This window comes from Scyliorhinus torazame, chromosome 24 (assembly GCF_047496885.1).
Source record: "Scyliorhinus torazame isolate Kashiwa2021f chromosome 24, sScyTor2.1, whole genome shotgun sequence".
Taxonomy (NCBI): Eukaryota; Metazoa; Chordata; class Chondrichthyes; order Carcharhiniformes; family Scyliorhinidae; genus Scyliorhinus; species Scyliorhinus torazame.
In genome coordinates this window covers 45,538,014-45,551,143 of record NC_092730.1, presented here as the reverse complement: position 1 = coordinate 45,551,143, position 13,130 = coordinate 45,538,014, and the positions used below count along the sequence as shown (strand labels likewise).

At 46.6% G+C, this 13,130-nt stretch overlaps 1 protein-coding gene across 1 annotated transcript; it reads right to left on the bottom strand.

The window, feature by feature from the left end:
- LOC140400036 (histone H2B-like) lies at nucleotides 1-12,674 on the bottom strand. The gene is made up of 2 exons (XM_072489520.1): nucleotides 12,654-12,674; nucleotides 1-512 (listed from the first exon to the last, which is right to left on the bottom strand). Exon 2 carries the CDS (start codon nucleotides 438-440, stop codon nucleotides 54-56), a length of 387 nt encoding a protein of 128 aa, XP_072345621.1. The 5' UTR covers nucleotides 441-512; nucleotides 12,654-12,674; the 3' UTR covers nucleotides 1-53.
- Nucleotides 12,675-13,130: the final 456 nt, after the last annotated feature.

Below are 13,130 nucleotides of genomic sequence, written 5' to 3'. Positions count from 1 at the left end.
TTGTGAGTGGCTCTTAAAAGAGCCGTTGGGTTTTGATGAGTTTGAGAACAGTTTTACTTGGAGCTGGTGTACTTGGTCACCGCCTTTGTCCCTTCCGACACGGCGTGCTTGGCCAGTTCCCCGGGCAGCAGCAGGCGCACGGCGGTCTGGATCTCCCGGGAGCTGATGGTGCTGCGCTTGTTGTAATGGGCCAGGCGGGAAGCCTCACCCGCGATGCGCTCGAAAATATCGTTGACGAAGGAGTTCATGATGCTCATGGCCTTGGAGGAGATGCCGGTGTCGGGGTGAACCTGCTTCATCACTTTGTAGATGTAGATGGAGTAACTCTCCTTCCTCGACCTTCGCCGCTTCTTGCCGCCCTTTACTGCCGGTTTCTTAATGACTTTCTTGGCTCCCTTCTTGGAAGCTGGTTTCGATGTTGGTTTCTTCTCGTCAGCCATCGTCAATTTCACCCAGAAATAAAGCAAACCCCTTCCGAGCGCTGATTAAATAGACAGAGCCTCACATCTATGCTAATGAGGAATGGGGAAAGGAATGATTGTGATTGGACATTGTGAGAATGAGGACAGCCAGTTATGTTCGGCTTATTCGACTGGAGATGTAAACAGACAAATCACATTTAGGAATTTCCACCAATCAGAAACCTTCTTACTACAAACAGGAAATACATGTCAGAAAGAATGTCTCCAGTCCCATTTTGTCAGTGTGTAAAGATTCACCGGGAAATGTCACCTAGTTGTCGGTGAGAGGGACCCTTCACCACAGAGAGAATGTGCGGGAGTGCGGGATTTACTCACTCTCTGATACAGTGTGTGAGTGTGGGATTTACTCACTCTCTGATACAGTGTGTGTGGGATTTACTCACTCTCTGATACAGTGTGTGAGTGTGGAATTTACTCACTCTCTGATACAGTGTGTGTGGGATTTACTCACTCTCTGATACAGTGTGAGAGTGTGGGATTTACTCACTTTCTGATACAGTGTGTGAGTGTGAGATTTACTCACTCTCTGATAGAGTGTGAGTATTACTCTAGCTGAGGCCTAACCAATGTTTTATACAGTTCCTGCATAACCTGCCTTTTCTTAAACTCTGTGCCTCGGCGAATAGAGACAAGGATACCAGAGGCCCGGAGGTTTCAAGCTCAGGGTCATGACCTTTGGGTGGATCTCAGGAAGGTTTCAGGAGGGTGGTAGTTATCCAGATCGCGGAAGGAATGGCCAACGGTCACGACTAGTGTTTACAAATGCCAACTATGATGGACGTTTGAGATTGTCGGCCATTCCGCGCATGCGTCTCTTATCAAGTAGTGCGCAGGCCTGGAGCTCAGCAAGGTGGACCGGCTCCTCCTGATGTCAGTGCGCTGTCCCGGGCCTGTTTTGTTCAGCAAATTCTGGACTCCTCCCACCGGAAGCAGCGCCAGCGAGCAGGTCACACGTACGCTGACATCACGTGTTCTGGGCCCGAGAGACATTCCTCCATTTTGCAGCTGCCAGCAGTGCTGGAGTGAACTCCAGGGCCTCTGGTGAACAACCCATGAAGAAGCTGAAAACAGGAACAAAGCAGCACAATGATGAGTATTTGAGGGGTGGGTTTATAAATTGTGCCACTGCAATCAGGAGTCAAATTTCATTTGTGTTAAATGCAGGGAATTACTGGCAAATGTAAGTTTAAAACCCTCAAAATGTCAAAGACATTTGAAGAGTAAGCAGGGCGAGTTCCAGGACAAACCTCTGTATTTTTTTCAACGGATGCAGTGAGATCTTAAATCATCAGCTGGAGTCATTATCAGAAATGTAACATTGAATAACAAAGCAAGTGAGATCGTGGGGACCAAGCAGGCCCACCTGTCACATTAAAGGCAAGTGAAAATGGTGCGTGTGTGTGTGAGAGAGTGGGTGTGTGTGAGAGTGTGTGGGTGTGTGAGAGAGAGAGTGGGTGTGTGAGAGAGAGAGTGGGTGTCTGAGAGAGTGGGTGTGTGTGAGAGAGAGAGTGGGTGTGTGTGAGAGAGAGTGGGTGTGTGTGAGAGAGAGTGGGTGTGTGTGAGAGAGAGTGGGTGTGTGTGAGAGAGAGTGGGTGTGTGTGAGAGAGAGTGGGTGTGTGTGAGAGAGAGTGGGTGTGTGTGAGAGAGAGTGGGTGTGTGAGCGAGAGAGTGGGTGTGTGAGCGAGAGAGTGGGTGTGTGAGCGAGAGAGTGGGTGTGTGAGCGAGAGAGTGGGTGTGTGTGAGAGAGAGTGGGTGTGTGTGAGAGAGAGTGGGTGTGTGAGAGAGTGAGTGTGTGTGTGTAAGAGAGTGAGTGTGTGTGTAAGAGAGAGGGTGTGTGTGAGAGAGAGGGTGCGTGAGAGAGTGTGCGCGTGAGAGAGTGTGCGCGTGAGAGAGTGTGTGCGAGTGAGAGAGTGTGTGCGAGTGAGAGAGTGTGTGCGAGTGAGAGAGTGTGTGCGAGTGAGAGAGTGTGTGCGAGTGAGAGAGTGTGTGCGAGTGAGAGAGTGTGTGCGAGTGAGAGAGTGTGTGCGAGTGAGAGAGTGTGTGCGAGTGAGAGAGTGTGTGCGAGTGAGAGAGTGTGTGCGAGTGAGAGAGTGTGTGCGAGTGAGAGAGTGTGTGCGAGTGAGAGAGTGTGTGCGAGTGAGAGAGTGTGTGCGAGTGAGAGAGTGTGTGCGAGTGAGAGAGTGTGTGCGAGTGAGAGAGTGTGTGCGAGTGAGAGAGTGTGTGCGAGTGAGAGAGTGTGTGCGAGTGAGAGAGTGTGTGCGAGTGAGAGAGTGTGTGCGAGTGAGAGAGTGTGTGCGAGTGAGAGAGTGTGTGCGAGTGAGAGAGTGTGTGCGAGTGAGAGAGTGTGTGCGAGTGAGAGAGTGGGTGCGAGTGAGAGAGTGGGTGCGAGTGAGAGAGTGGGTGCGAGTGAGAGAGTGTGTGCGAGTGAGAGAGTGTGTGCGAGTGAGAGAGTGGGTGCGAGTGAGAGAGTGGGTGCGAGTGAGAGAGTGGGTGCGAGTGAGAGAGTGGGTGCGAGTGAGAGAGTGGGTGCGAGTGAGAGAGTGGGTGCGAGTGAGAGAGTGGGTGCGAGTGAGAGAGTGGGTGCGAGTGAGAGAGTGGGTGCGAGTGAGAGAGTGGGTGCGAGTGAGAGAGTGGGTGCGAGTGAGAGAGTGGGTGCGAGTGAGAGAGTGGGTGCGAGTGAGAGAGTGGGTGCGAGTGAGAGAGTGGGTGCGAGTGAGAGAGTGGGTGCGAGTGAGAGAGTGGGTGCGAGTGAGAGAGTGGGTGCGAGTGAGAGAGTGGGTGCGAGTGAGAGAGTGTGTGTGTGTGAGAGAGAGAGTGGGTGCGAGTGAAAGATGGGTGTCTACATGAGAGAGAGTGTGTGTGTATGTGTGAGAGTGGGTGGATGTGTGTGAGAGTGGGTGGATATGTGTGAGAGTGGGTGGATGTGTGTGAGAGTGGGTGGATGTGTGTGAGAGTGGGTGGATGTGTGTGAGAGTGGGTGGATGTGTGTGAGAGAGTGGATGTGTGTGAGTGGGTGGATGTGTGTGAGAGTGGGTGGATGTGTGTGAGAGTGGGTGGATGTGTGTGAGAGTGGGTGGATGTGTGGGAGAGTGGGTGGATGTGTGGGAGAGTGGGTGGATGTGTGTGTGAGTGGGTGTGTGAGAGAGAGAGTGGATGTGTGAGAGAGTGGGTGGATGTGTGTGAGAGTGAGTGGATGTGTGTGAGAGTGGGTGTGTGTGAGAGAGTGGATGAGTGTGAGAGAGTGGATGTGTGTGAGAGAGTGGATGTGTGTGAGAGAGTGGATGTGTGTGAGAGAGTGGATGTGTGTGAGAGAGTGGATGTGTGTGAGAGAGTGGATGTGTGTGAGAGTGGGTGGATGTGTGTGAGAGTGGGTGGATGTGTGTGAGAGTGGGTGGATGTGTGTGAGAGTGGGTGGATGTGTGTGAGAGTGGCTGGATGTGTGTGTGAGAGAGTGTGTGGGTGTGTGAGTGGGTGGATGTGTGTGTGAGTGGGTGTGTGAGAGAGTGCGTGTGTGAGCGAGTGAGCCTCTGTATTTTACATTGTCACTCTTTGATATGTAACACATATTTTACTCTTGCTGCTCTGTTACTGGGGTGTGTGTGTCTGTGAGAGAGAGAGTGTGTTTTACCATCACGGTCTCTGTAATATATGATGCATATTTTACTGCTTACTGCTCAGTTACTGTTGTGTCAAAGAGTGTGTGAATATCAGAGTATGAGAATATGAGAGTGTGAGTGTGTGTGAGGAAGTGTGTGCGAGGGAATGTGTCACTATGTCTGCAAGAGTGTATGAGTGTGAGAAATAGTCTGCGTGAGTGTGTGTGTGTTTTACCTTCATTGTCTCTGTGATATTTCACACATATTTTACTGCTCAGTTACTGGTGTGCGAGTGTGTTTATCCTCACTATCTGGCTATCATATATAATATATTTTACTGCTTACTGCTCAGTTACTTAAGTGTGAGAGTGGCGAGAGTGTGTTTTACCCTCACTGTCCCTCTGCGATATATAACACATATTTAACTGCTTACTGCTCAGTGACTGGTGTGTCCATGTGTGAGGCAGTCTGAGAGAGAGGGACTAGGAGTGTGAGAGAGTGAGTGTGCAAGTGTGGGTGAGAGTTAGTGTTTGCCAGAGAAATAGTGAGTGTGTGTCACACTGTCTCTCATTATCCCTCTGTGATATATAAAGCATATTTTACCACTCAGTTACTGGTGTGTGTGTGAAGAGAGAGTGCATGAGTGTGTGTGAGAGAGAATGTGTGAGAGAGAGTGAAATACGAGTTATATAGCACAGAGACAGTGAGGGTTAACACACACTCACTCTCTCTCTCACACCAGTAACTGAGCAATAAGCAGTAGAATATTCAATATATATCACAGAGAGACAGTGGTTACTATCACAGAGGTTACTACACACACTCATAGGTCGATTGTCCCGAAAGACGAGCTGCTAGGTAATTTGGACATTCTGAATTCTCCCTCCGTGTAACTAAACAGGCGCCAGAATGTGGCGACTGGGGACTTTTCCAGGAACTTCATTGCAGTGTTAATGTAAGCCTACTTGTGACAATAAAGATGATTATAAGATAGAGTCATAGTCTATCTCCGACTCTATCTATGTGTGTGTATGTGTTAACCTCACTGTCTCTCTGTGATAGAAAATGAATATTTTACTGCTCACTGCTCAGGTACTGGTTTGTGAGAGACAGTGCGTGACTGAGAGTGTGTGAGTGTGCGTTTGACCGTCAATATCTCTCTGTGATATAGAACACATATTTTACTGCTTACTGCTCAGGTACTGGTGAGTGAGAGTGTGTAAGTGAGAGAGTGTGAGTTTTACCCTCATTGTTTCTATGATGTATAACATATTTTACTGCTTCCTGCTCAGTTATTGTTGGGAGAGCACAGTACGAAGTCTTACAACACCAGGTTAAAGTCCAACAGGTTTGTTTCGATGTCACTAGCTTGCTCCTTCCTCAGGTGAATGAAGAGGTATGTTCCAGAAACACATATATAGACAAATTCAAAGATGCCAAGCAATGCTAGGAATGCGACCATTAGCAGGTGATTAAATCTTTACAGATCCAGAGATGGGGTAACCCCAGGTTAAAGAGGTGTGAATTGTGTCAAGCCAGGACAGTTGGTAGGATTTCGCAGGCCAGATGGTGGGGGATGAATGTAATGCGACATGAATCCCAGGTCCCGGTTGAGGCCGTACTCATGTGTGCGGAACTTGGCTATAAGTTTCTGCTCGGCGATTCTGCATTGTCGCGGGTCCTGAAGGCCGCCTTGGAGAACGCTTACCCGGAGATCAGAGGCTGAATCCCCTTGACTGCTGAAGTGTTCCCCGACTGGAAGGGAACATTCCTGCCTGGTGATTGTTGCGCGATGTCCGTTCATTCGTTGTCGCAGCGTCTGCATGGTCTCGCCATTGTACCACGCTTCGGGACATCCTTTCCTGCAGCGTATGAGGTAGACAACGTTGGCCGAGTCGCACGAGTATGTACCGCGTACCTGGTGGGTGGTGTTCTCACGTGTAATGGTGGTATCCATGTCGATGATCTGGCACGTCTTGCAGAGATTGCCATGACAGGGTTCTGTGGTGTCGTGGTCACTGTTCTGAAGACTGGGTAGTTTGCTGCAGACAATGGTTTGTTTGAGGTTCATCCCCCACCATCTGGCCTGCGAAATCCTACCAACTGTCCTGGCTTGACACAATTCACACCTCTTTAACCTGGGGTTACCCCATCTCTGGATCTGTAAAGATTTAATCACCTGCTAATGGTCGCATTCCTAGCATTGTTTGGCATCTTTGAATTTGTCTATATACGTGTTTCTGGAACATACCTCTTCATTCACCTGAGGAAGGAGCAGCGCTCCAAAAGCTAGTGACATCGAAACAAACCTGTTGGACTTTAACCTGGTGTTGTCAGACTTCGTACTGTGCTCACCCCAGTCCAACGCCGGCATCTCCACATCATTGTTGGGAGAGTGAGTGGTGTGTGTGTGTGAGAGAGAGTGAGTTTCGCTGTCAGTTTTACCCTCACTGTCTTTGATATATAACACATATTTTACTCAGGTGTGTGTGTGTGTTTTACCCTCACTATGTATCTGTAATATATAACACATATTTTACTCTTACAGGTGTGTGTGTGTGTTTTACCCTCACTATGTATCTGTGATTATATAACACATATTTTACTCTTACAGGTGTGTGTGAGTTTTACCCTCACTATGTATCTGTGATATATAACACATATTTTACTCTTACAGGTGTATGTGTGTGTTTTACCCTCACTATGTATCTGTGATATATAACACATATTTTACTCTTACAGGTGTGTGTGTGTTTTACCCTCACTATGTATCTGTGATATATAACACATATTTTACTCTTACAGGTGTGTGTGTGTGTTTTACCCTCACTATGTATCTGTGATATATAACACATATTTTACTCTTACAGGTGTGCGTGAGTTTTACCCTCACTATGTATCTGTGATTATATAACACATATTTTACTCTTACAGGTGTGTGTAAGTTTTACCCTCACTATGTATCTGTGATATATAACACATATTTTACTCTTACAGGTGTGTGAGTGTGTTTAATGCTCGCTATGTATCTGTGATATATAACACATATCTTACTCTTACAGGTGTGTGTGTGTTTTACCCTCACTATGTATCTGCGATATATAACACATATTTTACTCTTACAGGTGTGTGTGTGTTTAATGCGCACTATGTATCTGTGATATATAACACAGATTTTACTCTTACAGGTGTGTGTGTGTTTTACCCTCATTATGTATCTGTGATTATATAACACATATTTTACTCTTACAGGTGTGTGTAAGTTTTACCCTCACTATGTATCTGTGATATATAACACATATTTTACTCTTACAGGTGTGTGAGTGTGTTTAATGCTCGCTATGTATCTGTGATATATAACACAGATTTTACTCTTACAGGTGTGTGTGTGTTTTACCCTCACTATGTATTTGTGATATATAACACATATTTTACTCTTACAGGTGTGTGTGAGTTTTACCCTCACTATGTATCTGTGATATATAACACATTTTTAACTGCTTACTGCTCAGTGACTGGTATGTGTGTGAGTGAGAGTGACTGAGTGTGTGTGAGAGAGAGTGTGTGTGAGAGGCAGTGACTGTGAGTGTGTGAGTGAGATAGTGAGTGTTAGTGACAGTGTGAGTGAGAGTGTGTGTGTGAAAGCGAGGGAGTGTGAGTGAGAGTGTGTGAGTGAGGGAATGTGAGTGAGTGAAAGTATGTGAGTGAGATGGGGAGTGTTTGTGTGAGGGAGTGAGTGTGAGTGAGAGTCTGTGTGAGGGAGTGAGAGCCTGTATGTGTGCGGGATAGTGAGTGTTTGTGTAGGTGTGTGAGAGAGCAACAGGGTGAAAAGTGGATGTGCTGCTGATGGGCAGCAGGGTGGCACAGTGGTTAGCACTGCTGCCTGACAGCGTCAGACACCTGGGTTCGATTCCGACTTCGGGCGACTGTGTGGAGTTTGTACATTCTTCCGTGTCTGTTTGGGTTTCCTCCGGTTTCCTCCCACAGTCCAAAGATATGCAGGTTACGGGGTTTGGATATGCTAAACTGACCCTCGGTGGGGTTACAAGGAGAAGGTGGGAGATTGGTCTTAGCGTGGCGTGCTCATTCAGAGGGTCAATGCAGACACGATGGGTTGAATGGTCTCCTTCTGCACTGTAGGGTTTCTATGAGAGAGAGAGTGTTTGTGAGTGTGTGTGACTGTGTCTGAGAGAGTGTGCAAGAGACAGTGTGTGTGTGTGCCTGTTACCCTCACTGTTTCTCTCTGATATGTAACAAATATTTTACTGCTCAGTATGCAGTAAAATGTGAGACAGTGTGTGAGAGACAGCGTGAGCGTGTGATTTACCCTCACTGTCTCTCTATGGTGTATAACACATTTTACAGCTTACTGCTCAGTTACTGCTGTCTGACTGAGTGAGAGAGTGTGAGTGAGAGAGTGAGTGCATGTTTTACCCTCACTGTATCTCTGTGGTATATATTGCATACTTTATTGCTTCCTGCTCAGTGAGTGGTGTGTGTGTGTGTGAGAGAGAGAGAGAGTGTGTGAGTGAGTGAGTATTAACCTCACTGTATCTCTGTGATAGTAGTAATCAATAAAATATTAATTATATATGTTCTGGATTTGAGAGTGTCTGTGGGAGAGACAGTGCATGGGTGTGTGTGTGAGAGAGAGAGTGTATGAGAGAAAGAGTGTGAGTGAGTGTATAAACCTCACTGTTACTCTGTGCTCAATATAACATATTTTGCTGCTTAATGCTCAGTGATTGGTGTGTGTGTGTTTCACCCTCAGACTCTGCGCTATATAATGCTTATGTAGTGCTTACTGCTAAGTTACTTGTGAGTGAACATGTGCATAAGAAAATATGAGTGTGTGTTTTACCCTCACTGTCTCTCTGTGATAGAATGCACTGCCTGTGGAAGTAGTTGAGTCGGAAACATTAGGGACCTTCAAGCAGCTATTGGATAGGTACATGGATTACGGTAAAATGAAATAGTGTAGATTTATTTGTTCTTAAGGGCAGCACGGTAGCATTGTGGATAGCACAATTACTTCACAGCTCCAGGGTCCCATGTTCGATTCTGGCTTGGGTCACTGTCTGTGTGGAGTCTGCACGTCCTCCCCGTGTATGCGTGGGTTTCCTCCAGGTGCTCCGGTTTCCTCCCACAGTCCAAAGAACATAGAACATAGAAAATACAGCACAGAACAGGCCCTTCGGCCCACGATGTTGTGCCGAACCTTTGTCCTAGATTAATCATAGATTATCATTGAATTTACAGTGCAGAAGGAGGCCATTCGGCCCTTTGAGTCTGCACCGGCTCTTGGAAAGAGCACCCTACCCAAACTCAACACCTCCACCCAACACCAAGGGCAATTTGGACATTAAGGGCAATTTATCATTGGCCAATTCACCTAACCCGCACATCTTTGGACTGTGGGAGGAAACCGGAGCACCCGGAGGAAACCCACGCAGACACGGGGAGGACGTACAGACTCCGCACAGACAATGACCCAAGCCGGAATAGAACCTGGGACCATGGAGCTGTGAAGCAATTGTGCTATCCACAATGCTACCGTGCTGCCCTTAAGAACAAATAAATCTACACTATATCATTTTACCGTCATCCATGTACCTATCCAATAGCTGCTTGAAGGTCCCTAATGTTTCCGACTCAACTACTTCCACAGGCAGTGCATTCCATGCTCCCACTACTCTCTGGGTAAAGAACCTACCTCTGATATCCCTCCTATATCTTCCACCTTAAATTTATGTCCCCTTGTAATGGTTTGTTCCACCCGGGGAAAAAGTCTCTGACTGTCTACTCTATCTATTCCCCTGATCATCTTATAAACCTCTATCAAGTCGCCCCTCATCCTTCTCCGCTCTAATGAGAAAAGGCCTAGCACCCTCAACCTTTCCTCGTAAGACCTACTCTCCATTCCAGGCAACATCCTGGTAAATCTTCTTTGCACCTTTTCCAGAGCTTCCACATCCTTCCTAAAATGAGGCGACCAGAACTGTACACAGTACTCCAAATGTGGCCTTACCAAAGTTTTGTACAGCTGCATCATCACCTCACGGCTCTTAAATTCAATCCCTCTGTTAATGAACGCGAGCACACCGTAGGCCTTCTTCACAGCTCTATCCACTTGAGTGGCAACTTTCAAAGATGTATGAACATAGACCCCAAGATCTCTCTGCTCCTCCACATTGCCAAGAACTCTACCCTATATTCCGCATTCATATTTGTCCTTCCAAAATGGACAACCTCACACTTTTCCGGGTTAAACTCCATCTGCCACTTCTCAGCCCAGCTCTGCATCCTATCTATGTCTCTTTGCAGCCGACAACAGCCCTCCTTACTATCCACAACTCCACCAATCTTCGTATCGTCTGCAAATTTACTGACCCACCCTTCAACTCCCTCATCCAAGTCATTAATGAAAATCACAAACAGCAGAGGACCCAGAACTGATCCCTGCGGTACGCCACTGGTAACTGGGATCCAGGCTGAATATGTGCCATCCACCACCACTCTCTGACTTCTATCGGTTAGCCAGTCCGTTATCCAACTAGCCAAATTTCCCACTGTCCCATGCCTCCTTACTTTCTGCATAAGCCTACCATGGGGAACTTTATCAAATGCCTTACTAAAATCCATGTACACTACATCCACTGCTTTACCTTCATCCACATGCTTGGTCTCCTCCTCAAAGAATTCAATCAGATTTGTAAGGCAAGACCTACCCCTCACAAATCCGTGCTGACTATCCCTAATCAAGCAGTGTCTTTCCAGATGCTCAGAAATCCTATCCTTCAGTACCCTTTCCATTACTTTGCCTACCACCGAAGTAAGACTAACTGGCCTGTAATTCCCAGGGTTATCCCTAGTTCCTTTTTTGATCAGGGGCACGACATTCGCCACTCTCCAATCCCCTGGTACCACCCCTGTTGACAGTGAGGACGAAAAGATAATTGCCAACGGCTCTGCAATTTCATCTCTTGCTTCCCATAGAATCCTTGGATATATCCCGTCAGGCCCGGGGGACTTGTCTATCCTCAAGTTTTTCAAAATGCCCAACACATCTTCCTTCCTGACAAGTATTTCCTCGAGCTTACCAATCTGTTTCACACTCCAACAATATGGCCCCTCTCATTTGTAAATCCAGAAGAAAAGTACTCGTTCAAGACCTCTCCTATCTCTTCAGACTCAATACACAATCTCCCGCTACTGTCCTTGATCGGACCTACCCTCGCTCTAGTCATTCTCATATTTCTCACATATGTGTAAAAGGCCTTGGGGTTTTCCTTGATCCTACCCGCCAAAGATTGTTCATGCCCTCTCTTAGCTCTCCTAATCCCTTTCTTCAGTTCCCTCCTGGCTATCTTGTATCCCTCCAATGCCCTGTCTGTACCTTGTTTCCTCACATTGGCCACCAAAGATGTGCAGGTTAGGTGGATTGGCCATTATAAATTGCCCTTAGTGTCAAAAATTGCCCTTAGTGTTGGGTGGGGTTACTGGGTTATGGGGATAGGGTGAAGGTGTTGACCTTGGGGAGGGTGCTCTTTCCAAGAGCCAGTGCAGACTCGATGGGCCGAATGGCCTCCTTCTGCACTGTAAATTCTATGATAATGCATATTTTACTGCTTACTGTGAGAGGATGTGTGAGTGTGTTTTACCCTCACTGTCTGTGTATGATCTATGGCATATTTTACTGCTTTCTGCTCAGTTGTTGGTGTCTGAATGTGTGTGAGAGTGTGTGTTTTCCACTGTAGCTGTCTGTCTCTGTTTTGGGTCAAGTGTTAGCGAAAAATCAATTTGATTCTATAACTCTCTGCCTCAGTTCTGTGTGCTTGCATTTGTAGCTGTCTATCTCTGTTAGAGGATTCTGGGTTTAATCTCTATCTGTCCACCTCTCTGATGTGCGTGATTTTATTGTGTTTTCTGTTCTTGTCAATATCTGTTCTGTGAGTTAATGGTGAACTTTCTGTTCAATATTGATCTTCCATTATTACTTTTAGTGATAATATTGATATAACAAATGATCTGTATCCACGTCTCATGAAAATGACACTGTACCGTTATATCCGAGATCGTTCGAGATAAACCAGGGACTGGTTTAGCACAGTGGGCTAAACAACTGGCTTTTAATGCATAAGAAGGCCAGCAGCGCGGGTTCAATCCCGTAACTGCCACCCTGAACAGGTGCCAGAATGTGGCGACTAGGGGCTTTTCACAGTAACTTTATTGAAGCTTACTTGTGACAAGAAGCGATTATTATTATGTATTTTGCACTAAGAAAGTTGCAAAAAAAGTGCAAATCGATTACATCCACATTGATTGCTGAATCTATACCTAATTATTACTTTACAGATGAAAAGCTGTTATCACAAGTTGATCCAACGTTCCATGATATGGAGGGAGGACGAATTGTGGAAAATTATCCCACCTGCCCTCTCGTGTATCACTGTTGGATTGGACATGTTTATCTGGGACTTGAGGTCAATGTGAGTGTGACTGCTTCTGTTCTCTGTGACGGTGGAGTTGATGTTGTGTCTGTGTCTCTGCAATGTTGGATTAATATTGTACTTACTGTCAGTTAGAAGGAGATGGCAGCACATACATTTTGCTGAGGAATCATCATCTTGTTCTTGGAACTAATTTCTTCATCTGTTGAACTAGGGGGAAGAAAGCATATCTCTTGTAAATCGGGGTCAGATGAGGCCAATGATAGATCAATCTATTCTTTCAACTGATAATCACAGAATTTATAGGGCAAAAGGAGGCCATTCGGTCCATCGAGCCCATCTTTGTAAAGAGCGTTCCACGCCTCCACCCGTACCCAGTAACCCCACCTAACCATGTCAAATGGAATGAAAATCGCTTATTGTCACAAGTCGGCTTCAAATGAAGTTACTGTGAAAAGCCCCTAGTCGCCACATTCCAGCACCTGTTCGGGGAGGCTGGTACGGGAAGTGAACTGTGCTGCTGGCCTGCACTTGGTCTGCTTTAAAAGCCAGCGATTTAGCCCAGTGTGCTAAACCAGCCCATGTGCGCTGTTGGACAGTGT